Here is a 22870-nt window from a genome sequence, read left to right on the forward strand (position 1 = left end):
TTATCGGCCGATAACTGCTTATTTTTAATATTATCGGTTATTGGTCTGATAGCAAAATTAGGCCGATAAATGAAAGCCGATAAATGATGGATTATTTTGGTTTGTTGAACCACTTTATGTGCTCATTGCTGGCCATGTGGAGTTTTGATTGGTGCTTTCTGTGACATAGCACGAAGATGACACGTGTTGCGGGCTTAAGAAGAGAATGCTAGTCTAGCGCAAAGACAAGATGTCCACGGTCTGGGAGTTTTTCATTGTGAAATTAATATGAATATTTATCAGCCTATATATATCGGTTATCGGCCCCCAAATATAAAGAGTTATCGGTTATCAGTATCGGCCAAAATTTCCATATCGGTGCATCCCTAAGTAGAAATTATAGCTGCCTTTCCACTGTACATGACAAATAACAGCCGATAACACTGAAGTCATTCATTCCCTATAGAGAGCCGCAAAGAGGCTGCGTGAGGGAACGACCATTTAAAAAAAATTATTTGTGCGACTACACCGCATGCAATACGCCAACCGGAAGTGATGCAATGTAGTGTATTCAAATCAAAAACAGTGTGTGAGGTGAAAATTATTATTAAGAGTTTTTTTTTTCTTTATTAGTAACACTTAAATCCATTACTGATAAGAAATTACTAATGGATAATCTTGTCTCTATATGTTCTCTCAAAAAATATTGGCAACCTTTGTCGTATATGCGTAGCTGTTTATTCATTTGTATTCATTTATTTCTTCCACTATAGTAAATATTTATTGTATTCTTGGGCTGGAATTAGCTTTTCTCCCATGTTGGCATGTAATTTTACGACGAATGCCACTAGGGGGCGAACTCCTACAGTTGTGTCCGAATGTCATGTACAAAACCGAAAATGTGACTTTTTCCATGTTTAAGTGTTATTATTGGGTCCCCAGTGCTTTAATCAACCAAGAAAATGTAAATCAATCCAGATCAACCCAGTAAACTAGTTTTTGTAAGACATTCTCCACATGCATGTGAAAAAATTGGATATTGAAATCCTGATCCCTTGGTGATGTCAGAAGGGGATAATACCGCCCCTTAATCTGCACTCTCCAACCACGCCACTGCCATTTAGTCCAGAGATCAGCTCATTTAAAAAATTTATTTGACATCTTAAAAAAGTCTTGTGAAATGTCCCCTTTAACTTCATGCTGCATTTTTTTACAGTGCATGATTCAAACTCATCTGACGGGATGGACCCAGTTTTCCAGAAAGATTAAAGATGTTTACAGACGAAGAAGTACTGGTTGACGACAAACTCCAGTTTTATTCAGACAAACATTTTCTCAAGGAACCATTTAACAGTTAAAAACAAACGAACAAACAAACAAACAAAACAGGAAGTAAAAGAAAAACAAAGCAAAGAAAATGAATTAGCCCAGAACAAGAACATTCCACTGGGACTCTCGATCAGGAGGAATAACAGGGAAATCGGATAAAGTGTAAATAGAGGACATGAGGAGTGTGTGAGAGAGGGAGAGAGAGAGAGAGAGAGAGAGAGAGAGAGAGAGAGAGAGAGAGAGAGAGAAGAGAGAGAGAGAGAGAGAGAGACTCATCCATTGATCTGTGCTGGTGTTCGACCGGCCGTTTATCAACTTCTCTTAAAACTGACCCACAGCAGTCGAGCACATAGTAAATACACATGAGTCAGAGACAGACTCAGTGGATGAGAGAGAGAGAGAGAGAGAGAGAGAGAGAGACTGAGAGAGAGACTGAGAGAGAGAGACACACGTACAGTAGAAGGGATATCTACATTACAGTCAGGAGGACAGGAGGGGTTTAACACATCCAGACTCAGGCAAGGCAAATGGACAAAGCCACATGACATCATTACATTACATCTCCAGTTGAACATTCAGCATTTTTCGTTTTTTTACACATGAATTATTGTCTTTACAGAGTAAAAAATATAGAGGATTAACAAAGGAAACTCTTGCAAATATGGCCATCGAATCTGTAGCTGCTGAAGAGGTGTGTGTGTGTGTGTGTGTGTGTAATGAAGCTTTTATTGCACCTCTGTACAGGAGCGAAGCAGGCAGAGACGGGAACAGTAAGTTTGGGGGAGTTATAGTTGCAGGCCAGGCATCAGACATACAGCAGCACTACAGCAGGGGAGAGGTCACCTCAAATGTCAAAGGTCATCATCAGGTGGGTCAGCAAAGAAGTCCATAATGTCATGAGATCATACGTGTGTGTCTGTGTATGTGATGCTGTGTCTTTCATTTACATATACTGAGATCAAGATTGATCACGCGTTAGTTGATGACATCACATGAGAGAATGAGAAACAGAAAGAGAGATTCAGAACCTTCACTTAACCTGACTGGAATATTTTGAGGACATTTAAAGTGGGTCGTTCATCCAAAAAGAAAATTCTGTTATCGCTAGCTATGTTTCCATCCAAATTTGCAAATATAACTTCGGAATATCAAAATCGGAATATCGCATAAAACATTTGCAAATAAAGCACAGATTTAGTGAGTCAAATGAAAGAATGCAAACGAACACGGTCCTGTCATCTTGCTTTCAGGTGAGTGCTATCCACAGTTTTTTGTTGTAGAAATTATAGCCGGCTTTCCACTGTACACAACAAATGATGGCCGATAACCCGGAAGTCATTCATTCTCTATGGGAAGTCGCAAAGAGGATGAGTGAGGTGACGACCATCTGCAAACGGGTAATTTTCGGATCCAATTCGAGCGTTTGATCCGGTAAAATGTTTTCATTTATGCGACTACACCGCATGTGATACGCCGGCCGATAGTGATGTATTTTAGTGTATCAAAAACTGTGTGTGAGGTGAAAATCATTAATCTTTTTTTGTTTAACGTTATCAGTAACACTTGAATCCATTAAAAACTATTTATTACTGATACGCGGTATTATTTTAAATCTTGTTTCTATGTGTTCTCTCTAGTACTGGACAAAGATTAATCGCGATTAATCGCATACAAAATAAGTGATTTTTTTGCATAATATATGAGTGTTTGCTGTGTGTAATTATTATGTATATATAAATACACACACATTCATGTAGGTATTTAAGAAACATTGTGTGTGTATATTTTTATTTATATTTTTATACATTCTATATTATAAATAAATAAATATACATAAATAAATAAAAAATTCTGAAATGTATATATGTATGTGTGTGTGTTTAAATATACCACACACACGCACGCACGCACGCACGCACGCACGCACGCACGCACGCACGCACGCACGCACGCACACACACACACACACACACACACACACACACACACACACACACACACACACACACACACACACACACATATTTATATAAAATGCAAAAATGCACTTTTATTTTGTATGCGATTAATCGCGATTAATCTTTGCCCAGCAATAGTTCTTTGTCATATAATGCATATGTAGATTGAAGGCTTTTGCGCGTGACTGAGCTTCTCTCCTATGTTGGCAAAGATTTACCCTTAAACTAAAATTTCATGACGACTGCCACTAGGGGGCGAACTCCGACAGTCGTATCCGAATGTCACGTACACTGAAAGGTGGCTTATGGCAACAAGAGTGGACAAACGCAGAAGTGACGGTTATACGGCAATCTCTTGAAGGTGAAAACAACATCTTTTGTTCAACTCTTCTTCAAAACGTCATGAAGCTTTGCCTTTGTTATTGTGTTATTGTGTAATAGCGACCTCTGATGGTGAAAATCCTACATATTGTGACTTTAGAACTGGTGGATGGAAACATAGTTATTTACTTCAAATGTTTGTCTTCCATCATAGCCCTGCAAATTTAATTCTTGCTTTTATTCAAATTCGACAATTTGTTACGAGACAAACCAGCAGCATTTTGTGACCATGATGTCTTTGAAATGAAGGTAAATGTTTTCCATTAATATTAAAAACAACAGCTTAAATAAGTGTTTCTCAACATGGGGTCTGGGGCCCAAAGGTGGGCTCAACAAACTTCCAATGGGACCTCAAGATGGCCTTAAAGTATTTAAAATGAGACAAACCAAGCATTAAAATAAGCTACAACAAATAAAACTCTAGATATATTTCTAAGTGTTTGGTTATTTTTGTAAAGAAAACACATCTATCAAGGTATGTCAAGCTCTAGTATATTTTATTTGCTAGAAATTGAGAGTTAGGGGTCTTCAAATATTATTGTGGACAATAGGGAGGCCTTGAAGTGATAAAGGTTGAGAACCCCTGGCTTAGATGGAATGGCATGAATTTTTTATATCTGGGTGAACTACTCCTTTAAAAATGTCCATTTAAATCCTATGTTTATCTATGAAAGTCTCTTCTACCCCACAAAAAAGATGATTTTCTGAGGAGAGGAAACAGTAAGAGAAAAGCAGAAGAGGTGCGAGGGAGCCATAAGCCATCAGTTCTTTCCTCTGTTACCCATAATCCCTAAGGGGGGCTCAGAAATTTCCCCTCTGGGTGCAGAACGCCTCATATAATCCATCTGTACTAGCCTCTATAATCACTGAGCGAAACATCTCCTTCTGTGAAGAACTCACACACACAGTAGATCTCAATGCTTTCAAACGCTGTTGATGTGAGTGAGAAAAGACAAATGTGTGTGTGTGCTCATACAGATCTGAGATTAGCACTGAAGGGTTCTGCTGTGTTTGGATCTAATCTGATCTGACTCATAGACAGCTATAGGAAAGTATATGGTTACTTGTGTGCAGCGAGCATCCGTTTTCGATTTCGAAGTTTAAATTGTTTAACTTTTTTTAAGTTAAAGTAACATAAATATATACAGCGGGGAGAATAAGTATTCGACACATCAGAATTGTTATCAGTAAGGGGATTTCTAAGTGGACTATTGACACAAAATTTCCACCATAAAAATAGATTTAGCCATAAAACCAAATATTGAATTCATACAAAGAAATCAGAACATTTAAGTATACAAGTTGAGTCATAATAAATAAAGTAAAATCACACAGAGAGAGAAACCCTGCCCCCTATAAAGGCTTCTCATTACCCAGGAGGCACCCAAAAAAAGACTTCATGATTGGTAAAAGCAAGAACTCTCTCAAGATCTTTGTAATCATATTGTTGAATGGGGGAATGTATATTCCTGTGAGCACTGTGGGGGCCATTATCTGGAAGTGGAAAGAGCATCACTTCACCATACACCGGCCACAATCAGGTGCGTCACCCAAGATCCCTGTCCGAGAAGTCCAAAGAATAATCAGGAGAGTTCTCCAAGAGCCAAGAACCACTCAGGCAGAACTTCAGGAAGACCTTGCATCAGCAGGTACTGTTGTTTCAAACAAAACTATAAGCAATGCACTGAACCACCATGGCATCCATGCACTCTCAACACGCAAGACTCCATTGCTGAACAAAAAGCATGTTGAGGCTCGGTTAAAGTTTGCAAAAGAGCATTTGGAGAAGCCTGTGGATTATTGGGAGACTATACAGTAGTATGGTCAGATTAAAGCAAAATTTAACTTTTTGGCAGTCATTCTACACACCATGTTTGGAGAAGAAATGGCACTGCCCACCACCCCCGGAAAACCATAGCAACAGTTAAGTTTGGGCTGGAAGCATCATGGTTTGGGGCTGCTTTTCAGCAAGGGGTACTGGCAGACTTCAAATTATTGAAGGCAGGATGAATGGAGAAATGTACAGGAACATTCTGGATAAAATCTGCTGCCATCTACTAGAAAGCTGAAAATGAAAAGAGGGTGGACAATCACAAGGCCAAGGAAAAAATGAAATGGTTTCAAAGAAAGAAAATCAAGTTGCTTGAATGGCCCAGTCAACCGCCTGACCTAAATCCCATAGAAAATCTATAGAGAGAACTGAAGATCAAAGTTCATAAAAGAGGCCCAAGGAACCTTCAAGATTTAAAGACATTTGTGTGGAAGAATGGGCCAGAATCACTCCTGAGCAATGCAGACGACTGGTCTCTCCATACAAGAGGCGTATAGAAGCTGTAATCACCAACAAAGGCTTTCTACAAAGTATTAAATAAAGTGTGTTCAATACTTATTCCCTGTGTCATTTCACTTTATTTATTATGACTCAACTTGTATACTTAAATGTTCGGATTTCTTTGTATGAATTCAATATTTGGCTAGATGGCCACATCTTTGTGTCAATAGCCCCCTTACTGATAAAAATGCTGATACGTCAAATACTTATTTTCCCCGCTGTATATTGATTTCACAAAAATGCTGCATTTATTTGTATTGTACATTAGAGCCTAGCAGTGGGGATTGTGGGATTGACGTTAGAGCTGAGCAAGCGCGAGAGCATCAGGAAACATCATATGCCGTGAAGCCGTTTTCAAATCATTACGTATTAATTTCACGTTTTTTTACTTCCAACATGAGGAACTGAACTTGACTTGTGCTTTTGAAAGGTTTTATTCTTCAAAGAACAGAACAAGACCACCTAAAATCATTCTGCTCTACAAAACGAACTCAAAGTCAAAAAGTGCTCACTTTAAACAGATTTTTGGAGCTGATAAACAGCCCTCGGTTTGACAGATAAAGGATGAATTATTAAAAGCAGACGTCACCACAGGCCCAGACTCGTGCAGTCTTTCTGAAGCGCACAGATCTCGGTATTCTCCCCTTTAAATGTGCTGATGATACGAAATTTGTCGAAAAGCAAAACGGCGAGGCAGCGCTCTCTCTCCAGCCGTCACAGAGAGAGCTTTTTCATTTGCCGTCTGTTTTCCTGTGAGCGGAAGCATTTTGGTGTTGTTTGAAAAGGTCAGATCGACGAGGCGTTTGATCGCGTCTGAATTCTGTCGAGCCGAGGCTCCTGATCTACAGCGAATATATCACGAGCAAATGCAAAGGTCAGGACTCACTTAAACACTTGGAGACTGTTCAAACAATTAAGTGAGAGAATTAAATCTAAACACTAAATCATCCACTGAAACGAAAAAAAAAAAAGAATATTTAGCTTGTTTGCTCATAATGTATGTGGAAATGACTTTAATTAGGATTTTTAAGCAGTTTGCGTACAAGACGACCTGTGGCGTCCTAGTCTAAAAGAGTGGACAACCTGACAGCTGGCAACAATCTCCAGCTTCTGATATTTAACGTCTCAGATCTCGTCTCCAGCATTCTTAAGTGGTGTTCATGCATACGACCACTGAAAACTTCGCTTTACAACCTCCATCCATGTAGAAAAATTTCCAAAAACTTAAGGAAACCCTTGACAATCTTGTCATGCATGTCTAACGTCGCAGTCTAGAGCCCACAAACAAATGCAATCTTTGTGTTTAAATGAGGGAAATTAGAGGACAGAACATGAACAGCCGGCCAAAGAAAGAGAGAGTAAGAAAATGTGGTAAAGATATGGAAGAACCCAGAAAATGAACAGGACATAAACGAGTCAGCGGAGAGGTCGGCTGTTTTGGGGCGGGGCTGGAATGGCTTCAGAACTGTGCATTTTTAAACATGGGTCCCTGGTTAATTAGTGGAAGATGGGTGGAAGGAGCTACCAGACGTAGCCTATCTCGTCATCCTCTGCATCCTCGTCGTCCTCGATCGCCCCGCGGGGGTGAAGCCGTCCCCGTCTCTCTTTCTGTCTGCCCCGCCCATGCTGTGGAGACTCCTCCTCTTGATCGTTCAGTAGAATCACTGCACCGCCGCTACCGAAGTCACCAGATGTCTCCTGATCTTCCTCTAAACACACAGCCGGATCAAAGAGGTGTTTGGTGCATATACGTGTGTGTTCTGAATATCATCATTCATTATATATAAAATATGATGAAAATTATTGAAATGTCACTGGGGTGGTACCCTTTCTTAAATAGGACATATAAGTACCTCAGATGTACATATCGGTACTAAATGTATACATATCTGTACCTAAATGGTACATACTTGGCCTTTTTAAATGGCACTGCCTCAGTGACAGCTTGGGACCATATTTTGTGGCAGTGTGTGTGTGTGTGTCTATGTGTGTAGCATAGGTTGTGTGTATAATTGTGTGTCTGCGTATGTACCACAGGCTGGGTTGCCCTGTCTGCGGGATCCTGCGATCTCATTGCCGTATTTGTCTACGCACCAGCACTGACCAGTGCTGGCATGACACTGAGTGGCTTTAAAATAACCATCTTCAGTACAGCGGGGAACATAGACCCCTGCACACACAGAAAGATCAAATCAATGAGAGATTATTAAAAATAGCCACCTGTTCGTTATAATCCACAGAAGGAAGCATGCAAATGTTAAGACAATAAAAACATCCTATAATACTACAGGTATAAAGTCTATCAAGCAGGATTATTGATGTCAATGAGTTGGGGAGGAGCTAATACTCATTTCAATGAATAAATGTAAATATTAAAGGACTAACCTAACATAGTCTTCCTTCTGCTGTGAGAATGAACCCTGTTCATCTCATTCTGACATGGCATACCTGGAGAAACAAAGACACATAGATTTAAAACACAGTTATCAGTGGTTACGCAGGAACTAAGCTGGTTTCAATGATACATTGTTACAATGTGCGCTTATGTGCACTAAAAGGCGCTTAGAAATAGTTGTGACACTGGACCCTAAAACCAATCATAAATGGCACGGGTACATTTGTAGCAATAGCCAACAATACATTGTATGGGTCAAAATAATTGTATACCAAAAATCATAAGGATATTAAGTAAAGATCATGTTACATGAAGATATTTTGTAAATTTCCTACAGTAAATATATAAAAAAATGTATTTATCATTAGTTATATGTGTTGCTAAGGACTTCTTTTGGACAACTTATATTCTCAATATTTTTTTTTTGCACCCTCAGATTCCAGATTTTAAATAGTTGTATTTCAGCCAAATATTGCCAATATGGCCAAATCCTATCAGGACAAACCAAACAACAATGGAAAGCTTATTAATTCATGTTTCAGATGATGTGAAATAAAAAAAGATCCTTATGAATGGTTTTGTGGTCCAGGGTAACAATTAAAGCCCGGTACACACCAAAAGATAATTGGGGTAAATTTCTGTCGATTTTTGCCCATTCGACAATCCTAGGTAAAGTTCTGATTGTCTTCTTGCTTGAGCCGATTATCTTATTTTATTTTCTTGTAGTGTGTCGTGTGTTAAGAGCATCTGAATCTGCTCTTAACTCATTCCCTGCCAGCCTTTTTTTTTTAAAGTTGCCTGCCAGCATTTTTTGTGATTTTTACAAAAGTTTCATAAAATGATTTTCTTCTTAAAAATATAAACATACAAATACATCAAATGAAAGAACATACTTCCTTGCTTTTAAACAAACAATAAAAAAACAAACAAAACGGAAAAAAACATTTTATCCTATCTATATTTTTTCTCGGCTTATAAAGTCTTAAATATGGGTATTTTTCTTAAAAAATATTTTTTTTGCAAAAGCTGAAATAATTGCATTTTTGTGAAGGAATTTTGTTAAAGATTCAGAACAATTATCAAAACATACACAAAGTTTAAAATTAGTAAAAAAAAATTGCTTAATTTTTTTTATAAATTGGGTAAGTGCGGTATTACATATTAACATAAAAACTCATTAGGAACATGTTTTTTCATGCAAAGTTTTCTCTTGGCGGGGAAAGAGTTAAGCATGTGGAGCCGCTCTGGAGTGCGTTTCCCAAAAGCATCATTGCTAATTAAGTTAGCAACTTTGTTGGTTGCAATGCAATTTCCCAATGCCAACCAACTAAGTGCTAACAGGTTAGCAACGATGCTTTTGGGAAACACATCCCTGATCGGAAATTTTCAACATATTGAATATTTACGAACAGAAATCATGTTGTATTGGGGCCATAGCGGCACATTCACACTTGGTAAAAACAAAACTGGTAAATCGTAGATTTTTTTTCATGTTTGTGGTCTCTCACATTTTGAAAATCTGGTAAGATTTAAAAAGTCTTTTGGTGTGGCCCTAGCTTAACATGTGCATCTATCAAACAGTCAAGAACAGATAGTCAACTATCAAACGAAACTAGATTTTTTGCAGACGCTTTTATACAAAGCCACTTGCAGTGGATTACAAGGTATACAATTTTTATCAGTGTATTCCCTGGTGTAGACAACAAGTCCAATTTTCAGACAAAAAAAAAAAATCAAATTTAAGTTGATTTAAAATACATAAAACAAGCAAAAAATCTGCCAATGGGGTAAGAAAAAAATCTAAATTATCAAAAATATTTTTTGTCTGAAAACTAGAATTATTTCTTAGGTCATTTTGCTCATCAAGAAATGTATCTTGATTTAAGAATTTTTAGATATTTGTACTGAAAACAAATATCAATGTATACCAGCCTAATCTCACAGGAATCTGTATGCATGTTATGGGTTGGCTCATTCGAAGTGATTGGTACAAACCGTACAAAAAAAACAAAACAATAAAGAAATCCACCCCTAACCCCAACAACATACAGGCAAAAGTAAATGGTCGAAAGCATGTGGTCATACAAATTAGACGCCTCGTACGAATTGGCAGGAGATTGCGCTGACTATACAGCTGGATTAAGTATTCAACTTGAATTTCTCTTTTGAAAAGCGGAGCACTTATTGCAAGAGATGCTAAATAAAGCCGTGAAAAGATCTGAATCATAATGATTGTCTGTGACAGCTGCACACAGACCCAGAATATTCACTGAAGCACATACTGTAAATGTCTGTGTGATTTTATGTCCTCAGCGCTCACCATCAGGTTTCTGGAAGCAGTAACACCACTCATTGTTGGAGAGTTTTCCATCTTTAAAGGAGTCGCAGGAATTGAACAGAGGTCGCATGCACAGCTCATATTTATCCAGGTAAATGGCGCTGAGCTCTGATTGGTCAAGCAGCAGGTCATAGTTCATGTCCAGCTTGTTGAACATCCAACCGAGAGAATCTTTACAGATCGGCAAAATGCTGGTGTCAAAACCTGCCGGAGAGAGAACGATAGGTGAACGTCTTGTCAGTGAATTTCACAGATTTCAAAGTGAATTTCATTCATCTCCTCATTCAAACACATTACTCACGTCCTTGAGTTGAATCACTCGCGCCACTTTTAAGGTCTCTGTTGGCGTCCGTGTGCAGAACCCCGAACCAGTCTTTGAGTCTGGATGCTAAACTTCTCAAATCAGCATCACTACAACCTAAACACACACACAAACAGAGTTTAATAGAGCACATCTGTTTGGTGATGGCACATCAAAGTATCTGTACGCCTTCACAATTCAAGCAGGCAGCTTATAGACACACTGATCTCCGTACAGAGGATTCTGGGAGATGCTGAATACACTCTTAAATCTTAAAACAATGAAACAATGTAGAAATAATAATTGATTTAAAGACCCAGGACAAAACAATACAAATTAAACCTAGTTAAGTGCTCAGTTATGTCTCATTTAGGACATCAACAGATCATCTGGCCTTGAAAGAATTTGATAAGAAATGTTGCTTTCATATTGAGATCTTTGACTTGATTGGAGATTTTGGTTTCTTTATAAATCTCAAACACAGGTTGAGACATTACTGAGACTTCTTTTTAAAATTTTGGAGGATATATAAAGGAGAGACACTGTAATACAGAAAACGTAGTAGAAACAAATCCAGAGGCTTATTCACATGGTAATTGTTTGTCGTAGGGATGCCAGACAACAGTCTGTGATTTTATTTGTCATCTGAACAAAAATGTCAGTGATTTTCTCCCAGGACAAAAATTTCCTGCCGAATTACCTTTGTGAATGACTGTTTTTGACAAACACCAGGGTTGTGTGGAAATTTAATTCTCGTTTGAATTAACATGTCTGAGATTACGAGTAGGAATTGGGCCAAAAATCGATTTGAAAAGTGCCACAGGGCTATAATTTGACATTTTAAGCGGTAATGAGAATTTGGGCATTTGGCAGAATAGATGCATGTTTTGGAAACTGTATAAAATGAACTACATGAATACAATCACATCAACGTCATGTCTGAATATGATCGTGTGACCAGGAAGTCAAACATTAGGGACGACACGATAACAATAACCCTCATAAATCAGTGGCCATCTGAATGCATGAGATTTCCTACAGTAAATATCATAGGGCCTTTCTACACCTGGTTGCTTCATGCATTTTATCTGATCTTATAGCTATCTGATTCAGTCCCTCCCAACAGTCCATCCAGAAAAACGCGATTATGCAATCGCATGATTCAATGCATAATCAGCCATTGTCCGCATATTTGTGCAGGGCCGCATTTTTTCAAATACGCAGAACGTTCGCATTTATTTATGTGCGCAAAATATGCGGGGATTGCATGATTTCATAATTCCCACATTTTTGTAGCAAAAAGTCATATAGCACAAAGTTGAAAAATGTTGCATTTACTTCACACAAGCGCTGCCATGGGAACATTATGAAGTGATGTAATTATGTGATGTGAACATCATTGAAAAGCTGCAAAAGTTTTTGCAAGTTCCTGCAATTTTTGCAAGCTCCCACAATTCCATTGCATAAAAATCTTGCATATTCCATCACATTTTTTCAGAAAACATGCTGCAAGATCAAGGTTTTTTGCATGCAACAATCACAAAAAAACTCTAAAACTCTTTTTCTAGAAGGACTGGTTTAATAAAACGCTTCTCTCTTATGCTGGGTACACACCAAAAGATAATAGTGCTGATTTTGGGCCGATTTCCCCCCTTCCGACAATCCTAGCTATGTCCCAATTATCTTAATGGTTCTACAGATTATTTTATCAGATTTTTCCTTGGTGTGAGGTGTGTTAAGAGTGTCCGAACCTGATCGGAAGAATGTTGGAGCCTCCCCGATCGCGAATCGTAAATATTATACATGTTTAATATTTACGATTAGAAATCATGATGTGTGGGGGGAACCCAGAGGACAAACGCACGGACGCTCTTGAGATGAAACGAAACAATATCCAATCAGAAAGCCATATGATGTGCACAAAGTGAAGTTGATGCAAAGTGAATTTGTACAGACCATGTTCCCGCTGTCTCCATGACTTCACCCAAACCCCTTTCTTTTTCCTTGAATTTTCTGTAAAAATCATTCCAAACAATATCATTAAAATATCTTATTGCATATCTTCCGCCATGCTTCTTCTGAAGTCTCGCAAGATTTAGTGAGATTTCCTGTGTTGACAGTCGAGACTCTGATGGAAAATCTGTTTGTGTGTGGTGTGCTGTCTTTGACACATCATAGCACACCAAACACTATAGGAGCAAAACAGTTAAATCTAGGATTTTTTTATCCTCAGGTTTGTGGTCTATCATATTTTTTAAATCTTGTTGTGTACCCGGCATTACAAAAAACTTTCTTGTTAATAAAAGTTGTATTTCCTTGAACAATATAATTACGCTTGTCACTGTACTATTTTAATGATCCTAAAAAACTTTTTACACACTGTCGTCACTCCATAAATCATTGAGCGTTTCTTCTTTATTCATTTGCTATTGGCCCGGGTAACTTGCCAGTGACGTGCTTACATTTCAGAGGAGTAAAGCACTGACATATGTGACATCATCACAACATGCCTTACCCTTGGAATGTGTCCCAGACCAACTCCTAAAGTGGTTTGAGCGATCAGATTTAAATATGTTTCGGAGGGCATTTACACCTGTTTTTTTAACGATCAGATAACTATCCGATCTAAGAAAATGCATGAAATTTCCAGGTGTAAAAAGGATCAGACACAGCGCAGTGAAAAACAACAACCATCAGAAGAGAGCTAACATACAAGTCTAATACATACACAAACAACACAATGTCACCAAGATGTATCGGACTGCAAAACATTGCAATTTGGAAGTGTAAGAAAGCAAAAGTCTTGTTTTTCTGGTTTATCTCTGCACAATATAACAAACACACACAAACTCTATAAAACATTGTGTGCATGTTATGTTGTGCAGAGATAAACCAGACATTCACTTTCTAACACTTCCAAATTGCAGTGTTTTGCTGAAAATGTTGTGTGAATCACGCCTCTGAACAGAAACATGATAACACACAGCGGTCTAATTCCTCTATTATTCTAGATATGTCTGCGCTGCTATGGACACATTCATCTCCCTGTGTCCAATCATAACTGTGGTTTACACTATTCATAAAGAAACACAAACAGATTATCTTCACCGTGTGTGCGTGTATCCAGTAAACATACTGGTCTGAAATTATTATAAAATGTCTTTTTAAATTAAAAATAACTGAGGATTATCCAGGCACTCATGTAACGCTCAATGCTAGAGCATTGCATTCGCAGTACTAAAGGTCATGGGTTAAAACCCAGTGAACACACACAACTGTACTGTAGTGATCAAAATGTATACCTTGTGATGTTGCTTTGTATAAAAGTGTCTGCCAAATGCATAAATGTAAATGTATCCAAGTCCTAGATGTATCCTAGTCCCAGACTAAATGCATGTTTGAGCTGCTTTAATTTAAAAACACCTTGTCTTGTTTAATTATAACATATATCGGTGACATTGTTTTGTCTTAAAGGAATATTCAATTTTCTTCAAAAATTCCAGATAATTTACTCACCACCATGTCATCCAAAATGTTGATGTCTTTCTTTGTTCAGTCGAGAAGAAATTATGTTTTTTGTGGAAAACATTGCAGGATTTTTCTCATTTTAATGGACTTTAATAGAGCCCAATATTTAATACTTAATTCAACACGTAACAGTTTTTTTCAACGGAGTTTCAAAGGACTATAAATGATCCCAAACGAGGCATAAGGGTCTTATCTAGCAAAACGATTCTCGTTTTTGACAAGAAATGTCTAGGTCCAGTCCAGCGCGACCTAACGTAAATGCGTAGTGACGTAGGGAGGTCACGTGTTACATATAAAACGCACATATGCGGACCATTTTAAACAATAAACTGACACAAAGACATTAATTAGTATCAGTTGACATACAACAACGTAGGAACGGTCCTCTTTCTCAACACTTGTAAACACTGGGGCGGAGTTTCGCGTTCGTCCTCTGTGACCTCTTGACGTCATGACGTATTGCGTGGGGTCACGCTGCCGCATCACGACCGTTTCTAGACGAGAAGTTGTGGTTTAAAAGTGCATATTTTTTTATTTTTCTTGTCGCTAGATAAGACCCTATTCCTCGTTTGGGATCGTTTATAGACCTTTGAAACTCCGTTGAAAAAAACCGTTAAGTGTTGAGCTAAGTATTAAATGTTGGGCTCTATTAAAGTCCATTAAAATGAGAAAAATCCTGCAATGTTTTCCTCAAAAAACATAATTTCTTCTCGACTGAACAAAGAAAGACATTAACATTTCGGATGACATGGTGGTGAGTAAATTATCTGGATTTTTCTTTTAAGAAAATGGACTATTCCTTTAAGTTGCACACCTGTGGTGTTTTTTTGTAAAGTTTGTTGGTAAAAACTTCTTAAATGACCTAATATAAATAAGGCCTATCCCTGGATTAATCTAAACCCTGTCCGGAAAACCACCCCTATAAGCAGTTGCATGCATTAGCATCTAGATCAAAACCTGAACTTAACTTTTGTTATTATCTCACTTCAGATTTTAAATATTTAATAATTTTCACTCGTAGCTTCATGTTTTTTATTTTCTACAATATAAAAAGTGTGATAAAAAACCGTTACAAACTCACTATAAGCTAATGTCATCTAAAACAATTTAGTATGCTGTATACATCAGATGCTGTTTAAGATGGGTAATACAGACAGAAGTTAAGAGCAGTTAAGTGTACTTGACTGCAGAGCTGTGACTTTAACATCTTTGATGAGAGGAAGGATGGGCTGTAAAACGTTTGATGGTGTAATAGAGAGTTTGCAGTAAAGTGCAGTAAAACAGTGCGAGTCAGGTTACTGTGGCACCTGTGGTATCTGTGTTCATGCAGGATAAAGAGTTTGTGTGGGTCTGCAGTAATTAACCTGCTGAACACACACTGCTGAATCCTAATGAACCTACTGAATCAGCTGCAGAGACACAACACACTAAAGTAAAGATGAGAGAGCGAGGGAGGGAGCAAGAGAAATGTAAAGGTCTGGTAATCCAGATGCATGCAAATATTCTTCTTTTGAAGCTTGCCAAATTCATCAGAGCTTAAGGAAACACAATACAGACCATTTATACAAAAGAATAACATGCGCACACACATGTAGACACATGCATACAATAAAAAACACCTGCATTGCAGCAGTTATCCACGTGCAGTGTAAAACTTTTGCTGTGTTTAAAGATAAGTTTTATGAGGTTTTCTTAATAAATACAGCAGTATGATTAAAACTGATATTGTGTGTGTGTGTGTGTGTACCTGGTAAACCCTACAGCAGGGGTACAGCTTGTTGATTTTATCTTTTTACTTGTTGGTAAGTTTTTATCATCATTTAAAACGCTAAATAAGCCAAGCTAATATAAAAAGAAGTATTAAATAAATAATTAATTGAGGCTATTAATAGAATGTGCTTTGGCGGGTACTCCATGCTGGCAAACCATATTGGAGACTGACCTACAGTATCAGGAACCAAATGTTCCCACAGTGTTAGTAATACCAGTATTTTTTGACCTTGTTTGGAGATTTAATAGCCCTTATGAATCAAACTTAATTTTTATGAAAATAAAAAAATACAGAAAGTTTTTTTGTGAGGGTTAGGTTTAGAGTTTGGGTTAGGCAAGTGGTTGTAAATTGAAAGGCGTGAGATGGTGCCAGAAGGCCCCCAGTTTTATGACATTTTTAAAAATACATAAATTTATCATACATTCTGTGTAATTAAACCTTAGAAAATTAAGACTACTATCCAACTGCACTACATTGTATAATTTAATATGATTTGTTTATTGCAAATTCAAAGTTTTATGTCATGAATTTTCTTTGGGGTGAGGGTACAAACGGACACTACACAGGAAAGGGGAGCACGTCAAAATCCTTAGCCCTTTTCACACAAAGATTATGGAAAATACACAGAAAATGCTTCCAGGATTTTGGTTTATTCACACTGCCAATGATTTTCCAAAATCTGTGTGTGCACTGCATTCACACACATCCCGTAAAGACACGTGATGTATTTAAAGTACTGCACATGGTATGTTTTTTATGCGTCTGAAATTTGCTGATTATCCGTGATTTCTCTCTCGCGAGACCCTGTGTGTGAATCTTTGTTTATGATAAGATTATAAGGAGCGTGTGATGCGTTGTTCTGTCATGCTGTTAAATAATGTCAGCTTCAGCACAGATACACTGTAAAAATTATTTTGTGGCTTAGTAAATTTAATTAAATAAAATGAGTAAATTCTATAAAAAATGTATTCTTGTTTTTAACTAGGCAGTGGATTAAAAATAATAGTCTGTATTTACTTAAAAAATATAGTGCATTATTTTTGCATCTACTGGCCGGCCAGTGTTTACCTTCTCCATCCTCAACCGGCTCGATTGCTTCAATGGTAGCTGAGGAGTCACAGACGGACCAACAAACAGTCATGCACGGAGCACAATCGTCCAGCATTAGCTGCAGTTTAGCCGCCGCAGGCCGTTAGCATTAAGCGTTAGGGGCACATGCAGTGCATTTTACATGGAATTTTAAGCAATTGCTTAAATTGCATAAAATTCCATGTAAAACTTTAAAAAGTGGATGCAAAAATGATGCACTGTATTTATTTATTGTAAATCCAGCATATTCTTTTTTCAGAGTAGTAAGGATCTCTTTTTTAGTCCAGTTTGCAAATATTTTTCTCATTGTTAATGTTAATCTTCATTTAATTCCCCCTGGGGCAAAGAGCTGAACGATAACTTCTTGTTGCGATGACACGCGCGTCCTCACTACAGCATGCTATTTGTTCACATAAAATGTAAGACAGAGGGCTCTATCTTACACCCGGCGCAATGCAGCGCAATGCGCGACGCAAGTGTCTTTCGCTAGTTTCCACCCTAATTTTCACGTTTAGCGCCGCGTTGTTTAAATAGCAAATGCATTTGCGCCCCCTTTTGCGCCCATGGGCGTTCTGGTCTGAAAACGAGGTGTGTTCAGGCGCATTGTTGGCACGTTGCTATTTTGAGGCAACTAAAATAGACTACGCCATTGTCATTGCCATTGCGCAATGTGTTTTATGTCATTTAAAGAGCGCATTAGTAAAATGCGCCTATACACGGGAGGACAACGCGGGTTTGCTTATCACAAAGTACATGAATGCGCAGCAGCACAAAAATGCTTTTAAATATGAAAGATTAAAGGATTGAATGTAAAAGATTATTATTGAGTCTCTTGGACATAAATGAGGACCGATTATGAGACGTTAGAAGGCGCAAAGAGCTGCTTCACCTGCAGCCTGGTAAGTAAATAAATGCTTTGCTTTAAACAAATGCATCTATTTTTAAAAGTTTTTTTTAATGCTACTTCACGGATTTATTGTATATGATGACTCTGTACCTGTGGATATGGTGAGATGAGAAACATTTTTAAGTAATGCTTAAAAAAACTCTTTGCTAAAAAAAAACCGCTGTCCAAAGTGCTGAAACGTGAGGAGAGCCGTTTGTAAATTCTTTATCTCCTGTTTGTTACAAATAAAGTATTTTTAGAGTACAAACCTTTTCTTACATACTTGTAAATTATTTTTTGATGATATTGGATAGCCATACATTTAAAGCAATTACAAGCCTGCTTTTTACTTCCATGACTAAAAGAAAACGGGTTTTAAAGGTTTTAATAAAAAAATAACAATTTCAATACAAGTGAAAAACAACACAATTATTTAACATTAATCTTAAACTGGGGATCTTCTTCCTCCGCTTAGTTTTTCAGTTTACAAAGTCTGTCATCTAAATAGGGATTAGACATAACGCCAGCGCAACTGGCTTTTAAAGGGGATGAGAGCTGTGACTCTCATTGGTTTACTGAACGTTACGCCCAAAATACTCCCATTACAATAGGACCTACCCTTTTCGACCATGCGCTCGGCGCAAAAACCATTTTTCCCGTCGTTAAATTAGCAAAAGTGGATTCGGACACGCCCATTTAGACGTTGCGCTGTGCGCTTTAGACAATGCGCTTAGATCGTTAAAATAGGGCCCAGAAGCCTCTCTGCCAATTTTACAGAAATTTTCTTGGACTTAAGTGCTGTGTGAATAAGGATTTTGAGAACAACTGGGTTCTATATATATATAGTTTGTATAGTATAAATTAGTCATTAGATCTATGGAAAGTGTCCATAAAACAAAGAAACACAACATGTGGGTATGAGTGTGTGTTAAACTGCAGCAATGCCTGTGTTGTAGTTTTTTGACAGAAACATGTGGGTTTTATTTCCACTAAAATCCATCAAGAGCAAAAACTCTGAATTTGCTGAATGTCAGCAGGAAAATGACTTTCCTGAACACACACACACACACACAGATTTGTGAGTAAACAAACAATAATATGAATAGTAATGTGTGTGCATTATTTCTTTTGTCATATAATTATTTTCACTGTCTATCAATAACAAACTCATACATACACACAACTCCAGAAACTAAAAAAGCGTTTTGTTTCTCTGAACTGTAATGTATAGACTACTGCTAGATCACACGTTATTATACCATCACTGCACTAACTAGTAGTTTAATTTAGTTTAGTTCCACAAACACACATCAAAGAATAAGTGAATCAATCAGTTAATTACTAGTAAACAACGACTAAAAAATAATCCGGAGAAATCAAGGTCCAACGAATCCCATATTAATAGCACAACACAAAAGCTATGTCCACAACAATTTCTTATCTGATTTCATTGAGTGACAGGTGAGTTTCCTGCTCTATGGCAGTAATTTCGAGACTGTTCCGGCACACAACCGTACGTACGGTGATAACTGCTGACTCTCATCTCCGGGACGGCCGTCCTCCGCCTGTGTTAAAGATAATCGCTAACAGCAGCAGGAACATTTACGCACTTCATTATAAACCCATCCTGGACGGTGAACACATTTAATTCAAACAGACGCAGATATTAGTAGTTCCTCACAGAAAATGATCTCTCAGTGTGATTAACAGCAGGACAGCTTGGAGATTACTCACACAAACGCTTCTGTCATTTACAGATTTACAGAACTGCTGGCTCAGCCATAATGAAAGCTGAGATACCCTGTTAAGCACATTTTACTGTGCCATACAGTCACATATAAAAAATGAGAGAGGGATTATTTTTATTACTTTAATTAAAGGCACCGTATAGCCACAAATGAAAATACCGTCACAATGTAATGTTATTTTATCTGGATTATAAAAGGAGTTCACTAGGCTCTTCTTTCTATAACATAAAAATGGACGTTGAAAAATGTGACCCTGGACCACATAACCATAAGGCTCATAAGTCATAAGGGTAAATTTTTTGAAATTGAAATGTATACATAATTTGAATAAAGAAAGCTTTCCATTGATGTATTGTTTGTTAGGAGGACAATAATCTGAGGGTGCAAAAAAAAATCAAAATATTGACAAAATTGCCTTTAAAGTTGTCCAAATAAAGATCTTAGCAACACATATTACTAATGATAAATACGTTTTTAATATATTTACGGTAGGAAATTTACAAAATATGTTTACTTTAATATCTTAAAGATTTTTGGCATAAAATGATGTATTGCTACAAATAAAGAGTTTGGTACCAAGACATGATAAACGCCATAAAAAAATAGTTACTGCCAAAATCAGTATTATATCAGTTTATTAAATAATCAATTCTTCATTTAACGCAAAATCCGATATCCGCCGTGTTATTCTGTGCAATAAATCCGCTTAACCAATCACAGCGGACCATTCCACGCAGATTTATTGCATTATGCGAAAAAAATAATCTGTTTTTATAATAAATCTTTGAAAATCAAATTATGGAATGTTATTATAACCTAAAGATGTGAAAGTTTGTAACAGAAAATAGAGGTCACTTTCTTGGTATAGAAACACATTTTTACCCAAATTAGTCAAAATGGATTTATTGCGTTTTGGAACCAAACTCTTCAAATATACAGGGTTCCCACACCTTAGTTAACTTCAAATTCAAGGACCTTTCAAGGAGTTTCCAGGTCCAATAACCTCAAATTCAAGGACTAAATTTGGAAACATATTTCATCGAGAGCATGGTTACATCGTGTTACCTTTTAAGAAACATTGTTACAGTTCCCTTTCGAGGGAACTCACGCTGCGTCACTGCGGTGACACTTTGGGGACGCCTCCAGGGGTAAGTGCGTCTGAATGTGTATATCAAATTCAACCAATGGTGAGGCTTAACGACAAAGACAGGGTGACATGGGAGCCAGGAAGTATCGCTATCTGAAATATTGCGAAAGACGGCTTTACAGGGATGCAGGAAGTATGGCAAGGGAAACACAGCGTCTCGTTCCCTTCTCAGAGAACAACAGTTACATAAGTAACCAGAGATCAAACACAACTATGCAAAAAAGCATTTTGGTATGAATCAACAATCGCATACAGAAGATAAGGATTTAAAACTAACAGTTTAGCATGTGTGCTTAAAAAGTCTAGACTACACTACACAGGGAATAATATGGATTTTTTTCCAGAAAACTTCTTGCATAAGTAAGCACTTTCAATCACCTGTATCTATGTATGTATATATATTTTTTAAACTTCCCAGAGCCTTTTTTCCCCCAGATTCAAGGACCTGTGGGAACCCTGAATATACCTGTGCTACTTATGAGTGGTTTTGTGGTCACAATGACATAAAAACAGCTGAAGTTGTTTTTCTGTAAATTACAGTTGATTCCTAAGCATCACTTTGGAAGACTGTGAGCATGTCACTTTTGTTATTTTTGAAGCTTAAACAACATCTGCGATCATTCATTGAATAGAAACAATAGGGAACATTCAGCAAAACATCTGCTGTTGTGTCCTACAGAAGACAGAAGGTCACATGATGTCAGTTGTCATCCTCTCATGCTCTTCTTTGAAAAAGAAACACACACGCACGCACGCACGCACAGTAATGCAATGCTATAATTTATTATCATAAATTAGATAAACACTTTTTAAATGAGGCATTACAGCTGTATATCTCTGTTTCACTGACTATGCTTGTGTTTAAAAGAGTGAATCATCTTTAATAAGAGTGTTCAGACACTTCAGTGAGGAGGTGTGTGTGTTAAAGTTCAGGATTATATCATACATTACTAAAAGTGAGTTTGAAATGCACTCAGAGACCCCAGCTCTTTAAAAGCGGCTAAATGAACATGAATTACTCTTGTTTAATTAGGCACAAAACAGGGCAACAGATCACAGACTAAACATTAGCATGCACTCCACACCAGAGAGAAAGCGAGAGAAATAAGGGGGATAAGTAGATTCTGTAAAACTTATAATTAGAGACCTCGGCACTCAAGCCTGAAGAGGTCACTTGTTTTGTGGCCTTGCTGAAACATAATTTCTGTTACTGTCCCCTTATCCTTTGTCAAAGCAAAGAATAATTGTAGAGAAGGGTAAAGAAAAACCCAAATACCGACTGATTAAAAAAAAAACAATTCACTTAAACATACAAAATGCCTTTTTGTGCAAGTGTATAGAGACTGTGGCCATCAAGTTTCATCAGTTTGGGTTGTTAAACTCATCCAGCAGATGAATTAAAGAAATCAGATTCATCTCTGCATGACATGGCTGCTTTTTATCACTGGATTATTGTCAGGTTAACAGTTGTAAACACAGGTGTGACCACACAGATAGGTGATTTTAACACCTTACCAGTTATTAAGGGTATTTGTGGTTAAAGTCATGCTGCTATGTAAAGTTGCGTTTCGATTGCGTGGTATCACGTAGCTCCGTTCGCTTTACTTTGGCTCAATTTGCTTTTCGATTGGAGTTTAGCACTGCTTTAAAGTGGGTGGGATTATATATTTATCGTTACAGTTGTGCTG

General features: G+C 37.5%; 1 protein-coding gene across 1 annotated transcript in view; it reads right to left on the bottom strand.

The window, feature by feature from the left end:
• Window positions 1-1269: 1269 nt before the first annotated feature.
• Window positions 1270-22870, bottom strand: part of spock1 (SPARC (osteonectin), cwcv and kazal like domains proteoglycan 1) — a 188145-nt gene continuing 166544 nt past the window's right edge. Inside the window, exons 8-12 of the mRNA XM_065275194.1 lie at window positions 11014-11130; window positions 10695-10916; window positions 8365-8427; window positions 8012-8149; window positions 1270-7688 (exon numbers count right to left, since the gene is read on the bottom strand). Coding sequence (XP_065131266.1) covers window positions 7501-7688; window positions 8012-8149; window positions 8365-8427; window positions 10695-10916; window positions 11014-11130 — 728 coding nt within the window. The 3' untranslated portion in view covers window positions 1270-7500. The remainder of the gene's footprint in view (window positions 7689-8011; window positions 8150-8364; window positions 8428-10694; window positions 10917-11013; window positions 11131-22870) is intronic.

This window comes from Paramisgurnus dabryanus, chromosome 16 (genome assembly GCF_030506205.2).
Source record: "Paramisgurnus dabryanus chromosome 16, PD_genome_1.1, whole genome shotgun sequence".
Lineage (NCBI taxonomy): Eukaryota > Metazoa > Chordata > Actinopteri > Cypriniformes > Cobitidae > Paramisgurnus > Paramisgurnus dabryanus.